At 44.8% G+C, this 21,659-nt stretch overlaps 1 protein-coding gene across 5 annotated transcripts in view; it reads right to left on the reverse strand.

Moving 5' to 3' along the window:
- The window catches only part of LOC139991493 (uncharacterized), a 187,076-nt gene that overhangs the window by 136,206 nt on the left and 29,211 nt on the right, over positions 1 to 21,659 (reverse strand). The window contains exon 1 of one of the 5 annotated variants that reach the window (XM_072011616.1): positions 16,592 to 19,183. The exons of 3 other annotated variants lie outside the window; for them this stretch is intronic. In XM_072011616.1, coding sequence (XP_071867717.1) covers positions 16,592 to 16,646 — 55 coding nt within the window. In that variant the 5' untranslated portion in view covers positions 16,647 to 19,183. Of the gene's footprint in view, positions 1 to 16,591; positions 19,184 to 21,659 lie in introns of those variants that run through there. One more of the 5 variants, XM_072011617.1, reaches the window with a different exon arrangement.

The raw sequence follows: 21,659 nt of genomic DNA on the forward strand, positions 1-21,659 counted from the left end.
ACGTGCGTCAAATGTCATCGGCTTGACCTATGAACTCTATGCATACGATAAGCAATTGCTGTAGAAACGTGAATGACCTATAGAGATATTCCCAGCAACATTTCAAACGAATCAACAGCCTCGATCGTTTCTTTCTATCGAGCCAAACTTGTTCGACTCTCGATTCCCAGTCAGCGTCATTTCAAGCGAATTATAACTACGACGACGAAGAAAGAAAAAAGTGAACACACAAATCTTTGCACATACTCGCAAACGACAGTTCTAACTACGAGCAGTATTTACTAGAGCGCTGAAATTGATTTGCAAATAGAAATCATGAATATTTTTTGCGATTTATTATATACTACTACCATTAAACGAAGTTAATGAAGTCATACGAATCCAGTGAGAGAGACGTTAATGACGGAGTGTCGAGCGTGAGTAAGTGTTTCGTCGTACATCAAAAATGCCACCTATCATTTGTAATCGATATTACGAGCTAGTAAATAAAAAACGACGACTAACAGAAGACATAAAATCCTTTTAAGTATTCGCGATATTTATAAAAATATGCTAGCTTTAGAAAGTCTGAACTGCGATAAATAATTCTCGATCAAAATTAATAATTTCAACGAACCAATTTCCACTTACGTCTTATATTTATATGCATTTTATTCAAATAATCGAGACGTCTAATTGAAAGGGAATACCCACTGATGTCCCTAAATGACGTCGAAACTCGCAACAAGATCTCTTCTATCGATCGTAACGCGTCTATTCGGTTTGACGTTTCGACACGCTCATAAAGCCAGACATCCTCGGGTTAAGTTGTCACCGTGGCCTCTCGACCAACAACTCGCTGGCTACGGCTTCGCGCAGCATCTTGGAGGGGGCATTAAACGTGGAATCATCGTGAAATACAGTCAGATAAAAACAGCAGGCTACGACCCTCGGGATGTGGTCAGGTCGGGTTACGCATCGCCTTTACGAAGGACTGACCTCTCTCTTCGGATCGTAGGAGGCCAACGAATGGAAGATGGAGCGGGCAAACGAGCCAACGAGAAATACCTCGGATCGAGGAAACGTCAGATAAAGTTCTCTCGGATCGGAAGTTATTGATTTTCAAGCGTTTGGATTTTGCATTATTATCGAGGATTCGTGCAACTATCGACGAGTAATGCAAGAAGCTTGTTCCAAAAAAGTTGTAGCGGAGAGAATTTCTTCTTCGAAAATGGATAATGTTATCCAGGATTTGGTAGTGAAAAAAATTCTTGCGATAAAACTGTAAATTCTTTTTAAAAATATTTAAGACAGCTCGAAGACTAACCGTCTAATAAAAAGTGTATAATAAGAGAATTTGCTGTTTCAAAGGGAAATAGGAAAAATACACAGAAAAATACAAAAGCTAAGTAAGGATAAATTCTGGGTAATTTCGCTTCAGACTTGCAAATGTGCAAATGGCTACGTTTTTTTTTATTTACATTAAATAAATAGCGGGTTTATCGACGAAGAATTTATCGTGTTGCTTTTTTCGAATTTTTTTTCAAATTTGTAGAAACATTTTTACATTATATTCTCGAAGCACCGTGTCTTAGATGCATCTTGAAGAATCTGCACGAAGAAAGTACGGCAAAAACGATCTTCGAAGAAGATCGGAACATCGGAGAGGAGAAATACGGAAATTTCCGATTCGCCTATTTTATTCACCACGCGCTTAACCAACAGCACAAACATCGCGTAATGCTAGACACAATATTTGCTCGGCTCTAAAATAAAAATACAGAATCTTCCAACTTTTTTAGATTCTGCATCTTTTTAAAGTATCACCGTCGAAACTCAGATTTTATTAGCACCCAATCGTAACTTACTAATCATATTATATCATCCTTCAACGAACCAACTAACACCTGGAAATATTCGTCATTCAAATTATCGTCGTTCTGCAGTCGACGTCGTCGTCGTCGTCGTGCTCCTCGATAACTCCAGCGATTGCTGTACGAGAATCAGAGAAGCAGTAAACCAGCGGCGAGGATTATCCGCGGGTGCAGGCCTCTCCATAAAATCGCTCCATTTCCGTGGCGCGGCCAAGGTCAAGCCCGTTTCCTTCGAGAAGGTGGAATAACGCTCAGCGGGTACGCGGCTATTCACGGCGGAGGATGCGAAACGAGCGTGTAAACGTCGCGTATTTCACGCCAATGAAAACCGCACGGATCATTACGAGCGATCGCGGTCGGACGAGGAAATTCTCTGCTGCGGTCGACGCCGCGTCTGCATGGCTTACGTTACGGCCGCTCTGCTTCAGAGGAAGGTCGAAAATGAGAACTCCGAAGCGGGAACGTCGTGTCCTTTATGGGAGTGGAGGAAAAATTGCGAACGCTCGCAGAGACCGAAGAAGCGAAATAGGCCACGTTGGGTGCAGAGGGTGACGATGAAACGTTGATGGAAATTGGAAAAGACGAAGTAGTTCGTTCGCGAAGGGAACAAGCATCGAGGAAAGTTACAGAAGGAATTTTATTCAATTTGGACAGAAGTCTTAACTTAGAATAGAGCTGTTTTATTTTTATATAGGAAATTAAAATGCTCTGCAATTAGGCGAAGCACCAGAATTTGGAGAAATCGTAATTCATAGATATAGGAAATTTACCTTTTCTCAGAGAGATCGATAATTGGACTATCCGGACCTTATTTACTAACTGTAACAATACCGGTGAATCGACAAGTTACAAAATGGAAATTAATTAGATGACTTGTAATTTGTAAAATTTATACTTCCACCGGTTTCATTTATCTTATTACCGAACGTATTACACACACAAAAAAAAAAAAAAACAGAAACCAAAAAAAAGGGGGGTAAGGGAACTAATTAAAACCCTTAAATGAAACCTCGTAAGAAATAGGAAAGGGCGAAGCAACGAGAGCAAAGGGAGAACGAAGGTTCAATAAAGTGGCCGATTAAGGGATTCCCGTGTGTATTTCGCAGGCTGACAAGCAAAAAGATCGACCGATAAAAAAGCTTACCACCGAGGAGGCGGAATTAAGCAACATCAAAGACAGAAAGAGAAGGATACATTGTAAGGGAACACAAGGGAAAAAAGGGTTCGAATTAACGAAGAGACCGCGGAATCGTCGCGAGCAGATAAAGAGTAAAAGGAAAGAAGAAGGGAAGCGGGAAAAAACGAGGAGAAGCAAGGTGAACGAAAAGGAACGAATCGCGGCCAGATTAAAGAAGAAGGGGCTTTCGAGAGAAAAACGAGCAACACGGTCGAAGAAAGAGGGAAACGAGCTTCTCTCAGCTGGCGAAAGAAGAGATCCAAGGAGAGAGCCCCGACGTTACGTTTACGCCCACCGAATCGTAGTACAGGCCTGGGGATCACGCCCGGGTGAAAAAGGTAGAAAGAGACATTAGAGAGCCGAACGGGTATACCTTTACGATACCGTCCTCCGCCATAAACGTCACGTATCTTTGGCTAAAGAGAGCTCGTAGTGGCGCCCCTCGCGTACTCACCGGCCCTTTATTAACGACGTGACTTCACCGACTTCCGGGACGATGAAAAGAGACGGTCACATCGAACGAGACAGTTCGAACAAAAGGAAAGGACTAGAAGCGATTGTATCTATGTGCTTGTACCTTCGGGACAACCGTGTCACCTAAAGTGGAAGTGGAAGTAAGGAGAATAGCGGAGAACGGAGAATGGTTTTTGATGAAATTCTTATGTACTTTCATAGGATACAGTTTAATAAGAGATTATTATTACACGAACTAATACTTTCCATGTTTTCGATTTAAATAATACAAGTGGGACTTAACGAGTGGAGGCGTTCGTTATTCGAAACGAAGATGCTGAATTTATACGGGTGGAAATTCGAGATTTAGAGCAGAGAGAGCGAGGATTTTATAGGGAAGTGAAACGTCGTAAAATGGTGGTTTACGTTTATAGGGAGCCACATAACGATATTAACAGCGTCTTTGGAGCACTGAAAGTGACCCGACGCCGGTAGTAACTTAATTAACTTAATCGGATTAGAGAATACTTGTTTCGATAATCTCGAATCTTGTCGTCTCATTTAAGTAAGCCGAATGCTTATACAACCTAATAATTTCAATTAAAATATTCGTCTATACAATCTTGCTTTCCACGAAAGATTCCCAATTTTTAACGAAGGTCTGCGATTAAAGTTTCATCAAGATTGGTAACTTGAAATATTTTAGAATACCGTTAAAAACACGCAGACTTTTACTCTATATCGTTCAAACATTGAAACAAATTCCTAAATTCCTGCACCACCGGCCACGATGATATCATCACGCTCCAAATAACCCACGAAACTCTCATCAAAGCTTCTCTAGCTCAAAGCTTCCTTCCCCACGTCCATCGCGCACAATCCTAAAACGTAACGCTGCATCTTTACAAACCACTGCGTGTATCCATTTCCTCAGAATCTACACTAATTCGATTAAATAGCATCGCTAAATTACACCTCTTTTTCTTGCTGCAACCACGAACCATCGCAGTAGGTACGATCTTAAATATCGACGTAAAAACGCGGTCCAACGATTTCTGGAAGAGAGACAGGCGCATGCTGCCGGACGACAAGGCCGAGGGTGAAGAGAGGAGAGGAAAAAGTGTGAGACAGAGACAGAGATAGAGAGAGAGAGAAAGAGAGAGAGAGAGAGAGCGGTCCAGTGTCTTCCGATTAAGAGCGAGCTTGCGTTCCAAGGCGGTCGTAACGCCGCTCTAAGAGCCCGTACCTGTCCACGGCCGGGTAATACCTGAAAACATGTCTCTATCACGAAGGGGAATCTCCCTCGTCCGGTAACGCCTTCGCATAAAACCGACGTTTTATCCCGTCTCCGGCGGCCGCGACGTGTTTACGGCGTTTCTATAGTCGACGGCGCAATAACCAACGTCCCTCGTCCTCTCGCGGACTCCACGAAGCCAGGGGGATGAGACGTGGAAAGAGAAGGCCAGAAAGGGTTGCAGAAGAGAATATTTTCGCGGGGCGGCGTCTAAATTAAGAGACGACGGTAGCGCCAACTCGACTATCGGCATTTTCCAACATCCTCTGGTCCTCATACGTAGCTACCAACGTGTCGTGATTCCGATAGGAACAAAGTTTAAGCCGTGAGCAAACTTTTGGAGGTTGTAGCCTCAGTGAAAAGGATCCGCAGAGACGACTAATCGGATCTCAACAATCCCGTTAATCGGTTAATTGGCTAGTCGGTCAAAATCCTATTCGATACGTTTAGAATGTTTTTTCACATAGCTGTCACTTTAATTTTCCTCGTACGAGGATAGTACGTTAATTACAGTTAGGTAATCCAGTGCGAAAAATTTCCCCTTCGTTCTCTTCCACCTTCTTTGGACATGTTCCCCTGTCAGTCCCTATCAAGTTTCTCTATTGGTTCCACTACCCTTGGTAGCCCGACAACGTCAAGAACAAGCTGCGCGAGTTCGAGTTGATCGATAGGCTTATTCGATTGGATATTAATTAATAGACAGGCCAATTATGGAGCGTATTTGCACAAGTTTCGTATATTGATCGTACGTAGGTCCGGCGTGAAAACTTTCATCCTCGTTCTCCTCCACGTTCTTTAAACTAACGTCTTTTTGATAGTCTCTACCAAGTTGTTGCGTTGGTTCTACTATCTTTGATAGCCCGACGACAGCGTCGAAAGCAAGCTCGCGAATTCGAGCCGATCGATATGGCTGTTTGATTGGATATCAATTAATAGACAGGCTAATTATGGAGCATATTTGCACGTGATAGACCGGATGCAGGCGTGATACCGACGTTGGCGTTCCACGCTCGTTGGAGATCGGTCAGTGGAAGGTGCAGCTGCGGTTACTGATTGAGAAACGTTTAATTGCTCCGCTGGCAGGCTTCGAGTTGGCGCTTAATGAGATCGTAAGTTTCATTGTAAGATAGCGATCCAAGTTACTTCGGTATGGTTTCTCGTCCTTTTTGACAGGCAACCGCGTGTTTTACGTTTCAAGCATTGACAGCGTCAGAAGCTAAATCTCGTATCGCGATACCGTACATGTCAAAGTTTAGGCCGGTGTTAATTATCGATAACGTTATTTTTTCGATTCAATGGTATGCGTGCCACTTTTCTTTATGACCGCTCACGCGAAATTATACGTACTGACATTCGTAAAACGGAAATAAATTTTGGCGAATGCTTATCAGCGTTGGTCTCCGAATGCCTCGATCTAACTTTATTTTAGGATAACAATGAAGCTTCACGATAACGAAAATGCGACTGAGACACGGAAGGAGATTAAGAGAATTAAAAATACGACAACTTTCAACTACGACTCCCGGACGATATTCGAACGATTTACGGTGGTGGTCGTTAAAAAAAAAAATTCGTTTTAACCCTTGACAAAGGACTAGATAGAAGTCGAAGCAGAAACTCGTTTAGGAAACCCGCAGCGTAACTCCTGCAATCGTCTACTTCGATAACCACGAGTAAGAAGAATACCACAAACCCTGCGGGAGGAGAATCTCGAAAGAGAAAGACGTACCTGTGGCTGTCGTTTTCATACAATACGACGAATTAAAAGCATACGCGTACGGCACGGCAGAGTGAGAAATCGAATGCAAACGCGGCGATTGAATTTCACGATGCCGGGCCGACAGAGGGGGCGTTCGAAAAATACGATTCACACGGTGAAAAGAAAACGGTGAACGACGACGGGTACGCGCGAGGTTTTGCCAGCTCGTTCCCGCAAGAAGGACAAACGTTTTGGTATTCCGTCGACGTGTCGTCTGGCTTGTCATACCGACACGCCAGCGACGACGCGCTTCGCGTCTTCGGTACGTAGTTGGTAGGCAGACGTGCCAACCCGACGCACGGCTAAATATGCTCGAAGTCACGGATCCAGCGATCGACTCGTACGACAACGAATGCGACGCACCTGTGCTTTTGTTTCCCTCGCGACAATCGCCTTTCAATTTTTTTCACCGCGACCAAAAAGAAAAACGAGCAGGCGGAGACGAGAGGCGAATAGGTTACGATTAGTCAGCTGATCCTTTGCATTTAACAGGTGGAACGGTCGGATAGTCAACGGAGTGTAAATGTTTCAGCCGCTACGCGAAAATATTTCCAAGCTTGCTATTCCGAGGAACGCGTTACGGCAGAAGATTCAGATGACGAAGTTTTACGTTGTTGAGACACGAGATTCACACAGACGGAACGTTCGTTATATCGTATTATAGTATATTTAAGATTTAAAAAAAATATTTTCCCGTTTGGTGTCAAAAAATTACACGAAAGGAGACGAAAATGTTAAGCTTAATCGTCGAAGCTATCAAAAAGCAGAAAGTTTCTATAGTTTTCGACCGGAAGAAACCACGGCTTCGAGCATTCGATCATCGTGCCGATAAAGATCTCGATTCGATTAGCTCGCCGCACACGAGAGTCTCGAAGTGAATCAATAAAAAAAAGAAAAAGATCATGGTACACTCGCGATAGATCGTTCGATCACGACGACACGACTCACTCCGCGATTAAAATTGACTTCCGGCGGCGGCGCGACCAGCTCACGCGACCGAGATTCGTTCGGCGGATTGTTCGAAGCGGCGACCGTTGCGTCGCCGTAAAAAATCGTTATCTGACCAAGGGACCGGGTCATTTGCATTTTCATAGGGCCGCGAGGTGTAGTTCACGGCTCGTTAGATCGGCACCATGCACCGACAGCTATCTTGCACACGCGCCACCACACATTTCACGCATCTTATTCCTCTCGTTAAAAGGTACATATATATATAGCAGCCGCTTCTTCTTGCTCGCGAGCATTCGATCGACCGCCGACCGGAAAAGTGAAATCATGCCCGAGACGAAATAATATCGGTATCGGGATAGCAGAGTCTTGTTAACCGTGACGAGCTGCGTTCTTTCAGTTTATTGCAGAGTTTCCTTCTTGCTTTTCGATTTGCTGGGATTTCGAATTTACGAAGCTGAGCGTTACGTCCAGTCTTGGCTTGCGAATCCTGGTGGTTAAAGTTTTGAGATGTATCGTGGTTGGTTCTGGATACTTGTTTCACCGGCTTCCTGAGTCGCGTTGGATTATACGTTGGTTTATAATTTTTTCGAATTTGTAGAGTACACGGGTTCTACGTTCGACGTATTATTCGAGCTACGCGTTTAAGACAGCGAAGTTTCTCTTGGTTTCTAATTTCTTTGTATCCGGCATAGAAGCTATTCCTCTTAAAACCTCTGGCGACCACCCTGCACACTGCATCGTCCACACGACAAACAAAACGTTCGAGCAGTCGTCGAATTCCAAAAGGGAATCGACGAAGAGAGAATCGCTGGAAGAAAACAGCAGGCGCGTGCGAACAGTTGCCGGCGCCCTGTCGTTCCGACAGGTGACAGGGGAGTCCTTAATCGCGCGATGACGTTTCCATGGCGCGAATCGGGCGAGTCACGTCGCTTAATTGCCCCCGCGAATCGTTCAATGGCTTCCATGGCGTTCGTTGTGCGCGCGTTTATCTTTAGGGAAACGCTCGTTCGCTCGGCCACGACAGAAAGAAACGAAGAAAGCGTTGCCCTACCTGGCGCCATTATCTAGTAGCCAGTGAGAAAAGTGTCGATAACGAGCAATCAGAACGGGAAGAGAGGATGGCCAGAGCTCGATAAAAGGGGAATCGAATCGGGATTGTTCGGCCAGGATGAAAAATCGGACAAGCGCCAGCTGGCGAGGCGTAATTGCCCGCGAATGTTCCAGCACTTCAGGCTCGTTCCTCCGCTTCAGGACGATTCGTCCGCGTGTCGAGACCATGTTCTCTCGAGTTAACGACGTTGGAAACGAGACGAGAGCTTGCGGTGTTCGTGCGCGGCCTTCGGAAACTGGACTTTTCGTTTGCCCAACACGAGGAAATCTTAGAATCGGTTGCACGATTCGTCTTGGCGACACTCTGATCTTCTGACGTTCTACGAAGATCGCAAAAACTTGATGATAACGCGGATATTATAAGATTCTGGATAATACAAGGACGATATGTGGGTGATACATGGGAACGAATATAGCAGAGTTTCTACATTATAGAATACCAAATAATAAATTTTAAAAGCACATACATCGTGTTTCCATGGAAAAGACTGCTCCCGCGAGTCGAAACCGCAAAACGAAATCTCTGACGCAAAGAAGCTACCGGCTTCTATGGAGGCGCGTCAAAATCGAAACACCTGTTCCACAGAAGCAGGAAACGCTCGATCCTCGAGCGATTTAAGGCGAAGGGTGGAAGGAGGAGGCCTAGAGGGAAATGGGAGCTATGTTCGTTAAAGCCCGTCTCCCGCTGTTCGAGAAACTAATAGGCGCGCCATCACGACGGAAGCACGGGAGCCGCCTCGAAATTGCTCCGCGAACATTCCTAATCACGTTTTCTCGGAGACAAAGCGTGCTGCAACCGCGAGAAAGCAGAGAGAAGGAAACATCGCGCCGGTCAGATGACGGTCAAAAGGAAACGAAAGCTATGGGCAGAAGATGAGGAAGCGAGACAGAGGAAACGAGAAAAAGTGGCGGACAACGCCAAGAGCTCGCTCGAGGTGGGAACAAAAGCCACTTCTTCTTCTTGTTTCTCGTCTTTTTTCTTTTTTCTCTTTTTTTTTTCTTCCTCTACGCCCAGAGAGAAGGCTTTTGGCTTGCCACGTACAGGGATCACTCGTTCACCATTGTGACTTCTTGCACGTATGAAAAACCACAAACCACCAACGTTATTTCGCGGCTGCGAACACGAAGGGTCTCCCTTTCCACGAAGCCCAAACCGCGTAATACCATGGGCCCTCCGCTCTCTCTTCCCTCTCCTCTTTCCCTTTTCCCTTCTAGTTTGTCCCTTCGGCGGATCCAGCTCTCCGCTCCATTACGCCGATACCGAAGCAGCTTCTCGTTTGATCGGCAGTCGTCGACTCGCGCGTCGATCATTACCGTGTCGCTTTGAGTAGGCGAAAAGAAGCGAGGAAGATCGAAGGCACAGAACGCAGAAGAAAATAGCGCGTATTCGGAGAATTTTTGACGATGAATATTAAAGACGCGGGGGATCGGTTGTGAGTTTTGGACAAATTTTTAACTGTCCTCGAAATGTTTGGAAGAAACTTCGGTTTCCGAGATAGCGATGACACTGATTCTCCGATAGAAAGAAGAAGAAAATAGAAGTACACTGTGCGTTGCATCAATTAGAAAATCGCAATATGCATTCCGTAGGTCGGTGATCGTTAAGACGTCAAATTGCGAAGAAAAATCTCTGTCAAACTAAGGCATAAAGCTGCGCGCTTTACTCGTAAAAAAAAACACACCATCTTCGATGCTTGGAAAATCTCAGATTTCATCGCTCCTAACGCGGAAATTCCTCGTAACGCGCTGCAGTTCGAGGAACGAAACCGATTCTCCAGGCCAGGGGCCCTCCGACCGCATAAAATCGCGGTCGATGTTGACGTTTATCGTAACCGACGATCGCGTGCTCCGCGACAAACTATCGAATCATACGTCGGCTGGTTGTCGGATCGCGGACAAATTAAACATGACAAGGTGACGGCGATACGTGGGCGACCGTTCTGCGCTAGGAACTCGGGTTTGTCCGGCTGCGCGCCAGCCAGCCACAATGGAAGCGAAACGATTCCGCGACCGCACGCTCCATCCATTCAACGAGTTCCTCCTCTCTTGTCGAAGCGACGAGAAAACTTGTCTCGCCGCTCGACACGCTGGTGGCTAGTTTGGAAACTTAACTCTCAAACCGAAGGGGTCTCGTTTTTCTTCGCGTTCAACCAAGCGCGCGGCTTAGACGGATGCGTTGCTGCGCTAGGAAGAGATTTTCCTTCGTTTGGTTATGCAACTCGTTGCAGATTTCCTACGGAGATAGTGGTTGGAACGGTTTTTGCTAGAAAAGGAAGAAATGAAAATGGCAAGGAAGGAGACTCATATCTTACGGCTTGAGTAACTTGCTTTTTCTTTTTTTTTTTTTCATTTTTTTTTTTTATTGGAAATTGTTTTTGTAGTCGTTGGTGAAAGCTTGCGTTTCGCCATTGTCGAAGAGAATCTTTCTTCGATTCGTTGGACAAACAAACAGATATCGTACGAGGATCTCTGATCGAGAAGTTAAAAGGAGAAGAGGTTTTTTGTGATTATCGAGGGTACGCGTATTTTTACCGTTAAAGATAAAATGCCTGAATTTGTATAAATTAATAAACACGACGACTGACGTTATGGAAAGAAGGAAGTGGAAATGTCGTAAAAACAGTAGTATCTACATCTTGTATAATATCTTCCTCTAGATGTTAAAAACATCGACCTTGATCTATCCCGTGTTACTTAAGAGAGTGTTTCTTGATTTCATTATATAAGACAAGAATAATGTACGCAAGATTGTGGTTAAGAGTCTGTTGGTTGAAAAATTGAGAAAAACGAAGAAACGAATCTTTGACAAACACCTTTCCCAAATTATTCTTCTTCTTCTTTTTCTTCAAGATGATTCAACAGAGAGAAAGATTATATTTCTGCTAATTACACAGTGTGTTAATCAACTTCGTTAGTCTTTCTTCGCTGATCATTCTTCCATCTCCCGGCTGAATACCAAATTACTTCTTCCTTTTCAAAGGAACTTTATCCTTGTTATTTTAATCACGTCACTAACATCGAGTTACTTTAACCTAGAGAAACTATTCTGTTCGAAACTACGACACATTACAACGACGCAACACGTGGGCGGTGCCGCGTGTAACTCATTGTCAGTCAGAAACAATGAAAATGAAACGAATGTACATGGCGCTTCATTCACGAGGGCAAGGATGTGCGATGCAGATGCTTTGTGGCCCATAAACATGTCAATCGGCGACGGCCGTCAACGAGGCTAGTGGTCAGCGATGCAGCGAGCAGTCGCGTTTGTATTTTGAGCGACAGCCAATATTTAACATGGCTGATGGCGAATCTTACGAGACAAGGGAATTGCCAGACGACCAGCCGTGTTATCCGAGGAAAGAGAAAGGTCGAGGATGAACGTTTAAGTACTTGGACCTCGGTTCGAAGCTTCAGGACCCTACACGGTGCTTTCGATAGCTAAGAAGATGCTTCCCTCGAGGATTCAAGTAGCGAGAGTCTCTCGTAATACTTATTACAATAAGTAGCATTGATCTGTAGCTACAGACCTCTCGTTTCTAGAACATCTTCTTCGGTATCTCAACAGAAGAAATCTAAGCTTGTAGAAAGTCGTGCCTGAGAAATCGCTTTATCAAGGAAACCTTTTCAATCGATGACAATTACATTATTAAATTCGATTGCCATAGTCGAAGAAGGTGACCACAGTGGCTGTAATAAGCCGCAAAAGGTAGTTAGAAAAAAAGCTTAAAACACGGGGGAAGAAAAATTGCCGCCGTTACACCGCCTTCCGATCGTAACTCAAATCTTCCCACTCGAATGCCTCGGGATTGCTTTTTACATAACCACGATAACAATGCACGACTCGTATTTTCATCTGTTGGCGATTATCTGCGACGCGGCGAGCGAACGTCGATCATTAAAATCGACGAGGTCAAGCGGTTGCAAAATTCGACGATCCGTCGAACGTTCGTTCGATGGAAACGTTCGCTGGAAATTTCACAGCGCGGTTGTCGTCGTATGATAACTGATTCGTGAATCACTGCAGATCGCACTTGTTCCGATGACTCGAAAATCGTTCCTTTAATACAACTGCTTCAACGTTTTGAGCTTGTCGAGACACGCAATCCTGCACATTGTTACAGATTAAAACACTTTGAGCTTCGTTACTTGAAGAACAAATATATAATCATAAAAAATATATAAACTAGCAAATCAAATTTACCGGTAAAACGGAGAACGATTTAGAAGGTTAGAGTTTTATAAAATAATTCTGTTAACGTCAATTGTTTATGAGAAAAATGTAGTACTACCACCATCGAATTCTGATTCGATACTTTTGCAATATGTTCTAACGGTTACATAAAGTTTCGAGCACGAAAAATAGAAATTTTCATAAATTTTGAATCGAAAGAAATTTCCTCCCCTTTTTGTTCTTGGTCCGACAGAATAGCACGTAAAAGGGGTTTGACCGGACCTGGTATTTCTCAGAGTACATTGCAGTACCAAGCTTTTTACCCGATTTACCGATCTTTTTATTCTTGAAATAAATAATTAAATAAATACAATGTTCTGGAAATGTTGCGCGTATTACCTCAGAGGGAAATCCGGTGCGCACGGTTTACATCGAGTCACTGCAAGTACGAACATTAATCTCATTAGTGGCCGCGTGAAAGAGCCGGCTGACTCGTCCGGAGAACGCTCCGTTCGCCATTACTTCGCCGTTATATCGCGACGAATTCGTTCCGCGAGATCGTAGCTGTCGCCAAATCACGAGTTGCATTGGGCACGAGTTAACGAAGACGCATCAACTGGTCGAAAGATAATATATGTCCCGTGAAAAAGCCGCTGATTGCTGTCGCCATTGTAACGCATTCTGTGGCAAACGGGACTGACGACACGTGGGACACATGCAAATGACAAAACGTTCCATCATCATCTTCGATACGTCAGCAGTTGGTCCGTGCCGTCAGTCATTTTTTCATCCCTGATGAATTGGATCTTCTCCGCGAGTGGAGTAGAACGAGAATAAATGTGTTTAACTTGGGAAGATCCACTCTGATGAAAATTAATGTCAAAACTTTCACGAGTCGAGTGGCGAAGTTGCCCAGTGAATAGATCATTATTTTCGAAGATGATTTAAGTATCTTTTAAACTACGTTTTCTTCATTTTGGAAAGTTCGTAGATTGAAATCCACATAGAATTCTCTATCATCCTACGTTATTCCAAGCCATTCCTCTACGTGTAATCATTATAATTCTACGTCATTTAGTGTAAGTAGAACGTCTCTGTATTCTTCGTCGTTTTTCTTTTCCGAAATTATTGATAAATAAGCAATTATCAGATTGCAAGGTTTTACCGAACGAAACAATCATTCTTTAATCGCCCAACTTTCAAACGTACTGCTATTTTCCTAATCAATCCTTCGATAAAACATTGATACGCCAATTTAAGTGAAACGAAACGATACCGCGAAGAAAAAGAACAGGATGCAACTATGGAAACAAAGCGCCACTGTCAACCAAACGAAAGCTGCAAAAAACGATGAAGCAATTTCGCGACAGAAGCCGTCGAACTGTCTGAGAATAGTTGTTCGGGGAGCAATTTCGCCGGAGTAGGAAAGAAAAAATCAGCGGAGCCCCTCTTAATTAGAAGAGCCCGACGAATAAACCGAGCCCGATTCGCCAAGATAAGGCTGTTGGGAATTTCGGCAGCTAAGTGGCAGCCTATTCGCTACCGACAGCTTCCACCGGCTCCTAATTGTCAAGATCGAGAACCGTAATTACACACTTCGACATTAGTTCCCCCGACTCTCTATCTTCCTTCCCTTCTTCCCTCTCTGTCTGTCTCTCTCTCTCTTTTTCACTCTACCGAGACATCCTTTTAAGATGCTGTTGGATCCATTTTATGGCGTAAGGGCACCGAAAATAACGTTTAACGCATCCACGTTCGAACCAGTGATAGGGAAAGATAAAACGTCTGTTCAGGAAGAGGTAATGGGTTGGAGAAGAATTACGTGTTTTGTTTGAGGAAGTCGAGAAATATCGAAAGGTTTTTAGAGAAAGAATTTTCGTGGAATTCCAGCCAGAATGGTGTAGTCTCTTTTCCTGAAGTTTGGTAATAAACTGGTTGCTGTTGTGAATGAAACATTCGAATTAAGAAATAACGAAGAGGATAGATACCAGGGATAAGATCTATATATTATTGTAAAAATTCGAAGCAAAGAATTTCATTTATTTTCATCGAAGTTTAGCGATAAAGTAGCTGTTGCAACGTTAAAAGTATTTTTAACAAAGTTAAGTCGAGTTTTACAAGAATGTCGTACGTGATAAATTCTGATCAATATTATTTTAAACAAAACCTACCAAATTCGAAGCGTATTTTGAAAAATATGAATTATAATCAAAGTAAAGGTCGATCAAATTTTCGATCAGCCTATCGACGAATCATTTCGCACAGCAATTATAAATAATCATCGAACGATACTATCGTTTTATTACGCAAGTCCGAGTGATTTTAAAATGTAATTCGAGATTCCTTATCGATGATCGTGTTTGTTTCCCGTGTACGTCAGTCGATAGAATATCGAGTACGAATTCCAACAATGAAGAGTAACGCCTACTTTAAACGCACATGTGTTTCACAACTTGGCGCAAGTCGTCACCGCGAATGGCATCCTGTTATAACGAACTCGATAGAATTTTGTTCCCTATCAACACGTATGACTGATTAGAGCAGACAGCGTCGACCATGAGGAAACGATTGCCGACCTCGAAACGATACTTCGTCATTCTCCCTATCGTCGTGATACTTACGAATGTCCACAGAATTACACGCTTACGGCTATTAATTTTAATAAAATAATCTCTTTTACGAAGATTCGAATGTAATAAAATATCAGAAAATATCTATTTCGTCCGCGTATAGATATAGAATTTCTACCTTTACTTTCACACAAATCTTAATATTCTTATGTACTTGGTATAAGCTTAACGACAAGTTAAGAAAGAAACGCGAAAAATAGTTATAGTTATAGTTGCCACGCTTACGAAAATCTAGACAATCGCGTAAGTACTGTTATTTATCATATAAAAATTATATATTAATTTCTCTCACCAATGAGATACAAGAGATGCAGCGATGAATTTTGCAATTTTCACTCAGAAAAGTGTGAATAGCGACATATAATTTACGACCTATGCTAACGTCGGACTAACCGTGCCGGGGTACAATTATTGTAATCAATGGAAAGCATTGTTCTCAATGGAACCTGGACGATGAATGGCAACGGTATGTAAGTCCGACTACCGTAGGATAAATATTTTGGACACGAGGCGCTTCGAGAAACTGTGTGTTTACAAAATATCTTTCGATCCATCGAGCCTTGCTACAGATAAAAAAAAAGAAGATTAACGATATTCGAGAAATAGATTCGACGAAATTAATTATTAAATGTAGTATTCAACTTTTTCTCCACGAATACTATATATTTCTCAAAAAATAGACGAGTGGACGAATAAGAATACGAATCAATTTTAAACTCCGGTTCGTTGTACTATCTGAAATTGATAAAGAAGGTAATAGCTTATTCGCTAGACAAATGGTACCACTGAAACTGGAAATAACGCAAAAAATTCCGTACTAACGAAAGATTTATTTAAGTAACTCGAAACTAATACGATAACTCTTTCCCTCTCTCGACTGTTCCTACGATAGGACATTAGAATAGGATTACGCGTCTCTTCAGAGATGATTCACGTTTCGTCAAACGACTTTAAACTGATGCAAACAATCTACGTTAAAAATACATGGAACGGTCACGATTTTTCCTTTCGAGTAGCTCTGTTTCTACAAGAAAGACCTAAAATATAATAAATACCACGTCGCTCTGTGTTAAATATTGCGCTCTCCTTAATTTTAACGGACCAAGCCTGTTTCGTTGCGAAACTATCTATTCGCCAACGACCTAACGATTCGACACTCTATGAAAGAAAATGTACGAAACGAATCGACTCACCAGTGTAACACCAGGCCGGCCAGACAACAGGGCTCTCGGTGTCCAGCTCCCTCATTCTCTCAGCGACCCGCGGACATCTCCACTCCGTACGCCCCGACGTAGCGGTGAGTATGTCCAGTTTGATTTCCGACACGAACAGCTTCTCTTGCAATCAACGATCAACCCCCTCTTTTCTGTTCAACGAGACTCAATCGTCCCGATCGGTTTAAGCGCGAGTTAGCACGAGTTCGTCAAGCTTTTCAACGTTTCCAGCTCGTTCACGTTGGCGATACCCAAACCACCTGTTGAACGTCAAATCTGCAGCACGCGCAAACGCACAAGTCCGACAAAGATCATGCCTCCGGCACCGAAACGATCACTTGGCTGTGCACGGGTCGCCAACGAACGCGAAAGATCGTCGAGCCCGCCTTTATCGAACGATTGCACGTCCAACGATCAATTTCATTAAACAGTTAAGCGTTGATAAGAAATTTGCGACGATAAAGCACGAACAACGATCCGTCATCGGCGCGACGTGGATTCGCTCTGGCCTTGCTACCAGAGGACAGTGGTCGTGTTCGTAAGAGCAGAGGGACAGTACGGCATAACGATGTTGCACGCGTGTCACACGAAAAGCACCGTCGCGTCGCGTCGCGTCGCTTCGAATCGTCGCGTCGCGTCGCTTCGAATCGTCGCGTCTGCCGCGCGGTCGCGCACTAAATGTCACGGAAATGTCAATGAGGAGTCGCGGACGTTTGACACCTTCACTGTCCCCTCCTTCCTCTTACTCGGCACACAGTCACACGAGTGGAGGGTTAGTCTCGTCTTCCTCCTTGTTTAAACGAGAGGCTCGTCGTTCACCGATCCTCTCGGTACACTGTATCGACACTCGCGCAAAACTCCGGCGATCCTCCGCGTCGGCGATCGTCGACGATCGTCGTCCGACCCTCGACTGACGCGGTCTCGTACTGGTCTACTGTCGCGTGGCGAACACCTCTCGAACGCTCCTCGCCGCTTCCCCGAGTACCGTCGAGTTTCCAGTTTCCACGATTGTTTACACACGACCGCGGACCTCGGCTAGAACCGAATCGTGTCTCCTCCTTCCTCTCTGTCCTCTATATTACAGATCTTCTCGTACGAACATCCGACGAACCAAGGACGTTAGACAGTGTTTTTCTCTCTCACGCACACACACTCTCTCTCTCTCTCCCTCTCTCACAAACGTTTTAGAAGCTTCGCGTCCCTAGGAGACTTTGTCGGAGGACGCGTCACCTTTACGACGACGGCGACGACCCGGTAGCGACGGACAGTCAGAGAGAGGATACGCGATCGATCGATCGTTGCCTCCACACGTTCGGGAGGATCGTTGACGTAGCGCAGGATGACACGACACTACAACACCGCACTGCTGCGTGAGGCGACGTCGAAGGGGACAGACGGAGACAGAGGGAGAAGGACGAAGCTTGGTAGGGGGTGAGAAGAGGAGACACACGCGGCGGGAGAGAAAGGGTGAAGGAATATATAAAGAAAAGAGAAGAGATAAAAAGAAGAGAGAAAAAGAAAGAGAGAGAGAGAGAAAGAAAGAGAGAGGGAAGAACCTGACCACCGGACACGCTGGCTTGGTAGGCACGACACACAGGTAAGCGGAGTGGCACTTAGGTTGGTGCACCTGCCGCGAGAGTCCGCGTCGTAATGGGAGCGGGGCAACGGGCGGCAGGTAGGCAGGCCCACCGCTCGTCAACCTGCGGAGAAGGGGAATCAGTCACATGGCGAGGTGCCCCGCGCTGCCTGCGAACAAGGAGGTGGTAGCCGAACCAAGTGGTGGTGGACAAAAGGTGCCAGTGGTGGTGGTACTCGACTGAATCCGCGGTGGTGGCGGCTGTGCTTGGTAGGATACGCGACCGCCGCGGCCGACGAGAAGGAGTAGGAATCGAACAGGACCTCGAGAACCGAGCGCACCGTCCGATCGGAGCAACCTGTCGCTTCGGGACTTCTTTGTGGATATGGTTCTTTCGGACGCGTCTACCGACCATCGTCGTTCGGTTCTTTTGGATCGGACGTGACGAAGAAACGCGATTTCGTTGGACTATGTCTGCTCTGGGACGAACGAATTTCTTTGGACAGAAAAATGACGCCGCGTTCTAGGTTACTGTCGCACGATTCGAAACCAACGGATTGCATCGAGGTTTCCGACGATGATTTTGTAATACATCGAAGATCGCGAATATTACAATATCTCGCGAAGTATTACGTAGCTTTTCTTCGATGCTGTTTCAACTATTTTGAAGCCGTATCTCGTATATTCTCTGCCAGTAAAGAGATCGGAATCTCCGCGTGGGAATTCCGCGAGAATCGAGAAAATTCAACTGAATTAGTTTTACGAATGTATTATATAATCGTTCGACGTCGCAGTTCCTTACTATATTAACTATATTAACGCAAAAACGGTCTCACAAAGGATAGAAAGTCTACCGGAACGATTTGTCCTGCAACGATTAGTCCGATCGTGAATTTCACATTCTACTTAAGCTACCGCTACCGGATACCATTGCAAGAGTGAAAGATTCGCAAACACTTGGCAAATTCAGGACTCCGTAGCTTGTTAATACGACTTGTACGACGTACGGCAAAATGCAAACTTAATTTGAATTTTAAAGGATGTAAATAAAATTAAAGAAAATATAAGGAGAACGTATTTAAAAAAAAGTAATATGTGGAGGACATTTTGAAAGAGAGAAAGAGAGAGAGAGAGAGAGTGATTCCTTCATTTAGGTTCGACTCGGTGTTCGGACAAAAGGCACACGCGGTACTTTCGTGTCTCCAGTACCGACTATGGCTTCCTACAAAGGTCGTTGGCGAGTTCCATATTTGGATTCACCGAAGGAACAGAAGGGTATTGAATTCCAGGCGTTTCCACCGATCCACGGCTACAACCTGATGGCAGATTGTCCCCTGACTCGTCGTCCAGGAACGTCGTACGCTGTCTAACTACGTCTTTCTTTACGTCTCTAACTGAACGGAGTTACGTTTCGTCTAGCTGGACAGTATATCGATAAAACGAGACAAGAATGCCTTGTTGCAGCCGCGAGCGGATATGGATGCGGTTTCAGAACAATCGCGTGTACCCGCGAACGCGACGATCAACGATTCAACTGTTTTTAGAAATTGTCATCCGTTCGAGCGATTAATTTCATCGTTCGGAAAGTAGACAAGATCTATATTTAATAGATCGTGTAAAAATTTAATCTTGAAGATTAATAATCTGTGGAAGACACAATGTTTATGTTGAAATAATATTCAGTGATGTTTATTAAACAGAACTACAGAACCTGATGTATATAAGCGAGTGATATAATTAACAACGTATACAAGAATTGATGATCGTTGGCCAGTTACTCTCAGACTAGACCCACGATCCCTTAAATACTTTGAACCCCACTCTCTATACATTAATGAGTATGATCTGTATAAGTGTCCCGTTCAAATGCCTGTGTGGGTGTCTGTGTAAGGGTTTTGCGCCTATGCGCGAAATATCGTTGTATTCCAACAGATCGTCGGAGTAAAATCGTCGGATGAAACTTTCAACGTACTTTGGGTCAGTTAGATTGGCGTTAAAAAAACAACTTATCGTCTCGATCACATATTCAAGGAAGAACGCTCGAAAGCATAACGTCCGCTAATATACTATAATCATTCTAGTTAGAAACAAAACATCCTGAACGATGAGTACCACCCGAGCTAAGCTGCATTCTCAATTCAGCTTCATCGTTATTCCACTTCCACGCGGACCATAACGCATCCCATCAACGAACTACCAATCTGCCTGGGAAAAGAAAAGAGGAAGTCGAACGAATCCGCGACGAACGTAACAAAAAGTCGAAGTACCTATCGAACGGCTACCTTAACGAAAGGAACGTCGCGTAGGATCGTCAGCGGCTGGTTAACAGGGCCATAACCCCGCGATCCCACGACTTGACTCGCGTATGTCGCGACATCGTTATCGCCGCGGAATATCGGTAGTATACGTCGCTGTCCTGGAAGTGTTGCCCTAGGCGTCTCTCTGCGTGGCGACCGGGCAGTGCAAACGGCGAACGAAACGAGGCTGCAACCGTGCAGAGCACGGTAGGGTAGCTCAGCACGCTCGAGAGCACGGATGAGAGCTTGTTAGGTTAACCATCACATTGTTTCACGAGGGCGTGGTGGCGTGTTGTTTGCAACGAGTGCGTGGCGAGGAGGCCTTCCTCTCTGTGCATGCCACTCTCGGCCTCTTTCTCTCTTTCTCTCTCTCTCTCTCTCTCTCTCTCTTTCTATCCCCGTTCCTCCGACCGCTATGGCCCGAAGATCGAGTCGTGGCATCGAGAGAGCGATATATCGCGGTCGATATATATCACTCGGCGAACCACTCGACTTCCATACGTCCGCTCCGGAGAGCGTACATATGTACGCGTGCATCGCCCGCGGGCTGGCTTCAAGGTCCTCGTTTAGATATCCGTTCCCTTCGAGATTATTCGAGGCAACGACGACGAGGACGATGACGACCACGACCACGACCACGAAGACGACGACGAAGACGACGACTAAGACGACGACTAAGACGACGACGACAACGAGAGTCGTTCGCCTTTCAGTTCGTCGATCCTTACTATCCGAAGCCGATCGGCCAGCTTCCGGAGCTAGCCATTACCACCTCGGCCATTTTCTCTTTCGCGGCTCCAGCCGCGATTAAACGGTCCGTCGAACCCATCCCTTCGCTGCCGTCCCACGACGATGTAGTAATCGCCTCGGCACCGTCGATACCAGAGATTAGCGTCAATCGAAACCCTGCCCAGTCGCTGCCGTTCTTCGAGCCGATGGCTAGCGCGAGACGCGATTAACTACGCTCGTCGTGATGCTGCTTGCTGGTTTCTTGGTACTACGAAGATGGGTGCAGCAACTCTTTTTGCAGAATGTTTGTTTGGTGCATTTCTAAAGAACGTGTTATTGGCGCATGATTAGCCAACTTTTGGCAGATTGCCTGTTGTTATATCTCATGACTCGAGCGATTTGAGCAAATATTTTCAAGATATTTTCCTTCTTCCTCAAATAGTTC

This window comes from Bombus fervidus, chromosome 10, assembly GCF_041682495.2.
Source record: "Bombus fervidus isolate BK054 chromosome 10, iyBomFerv1, whole genome shotgun sequence".
Taxonomy (NCBI): Eukaryota; Metazoa; Arthropoda; class Insecta; order Hymenoptera; family Apidae; genus Bombus; species Bombus fervidus.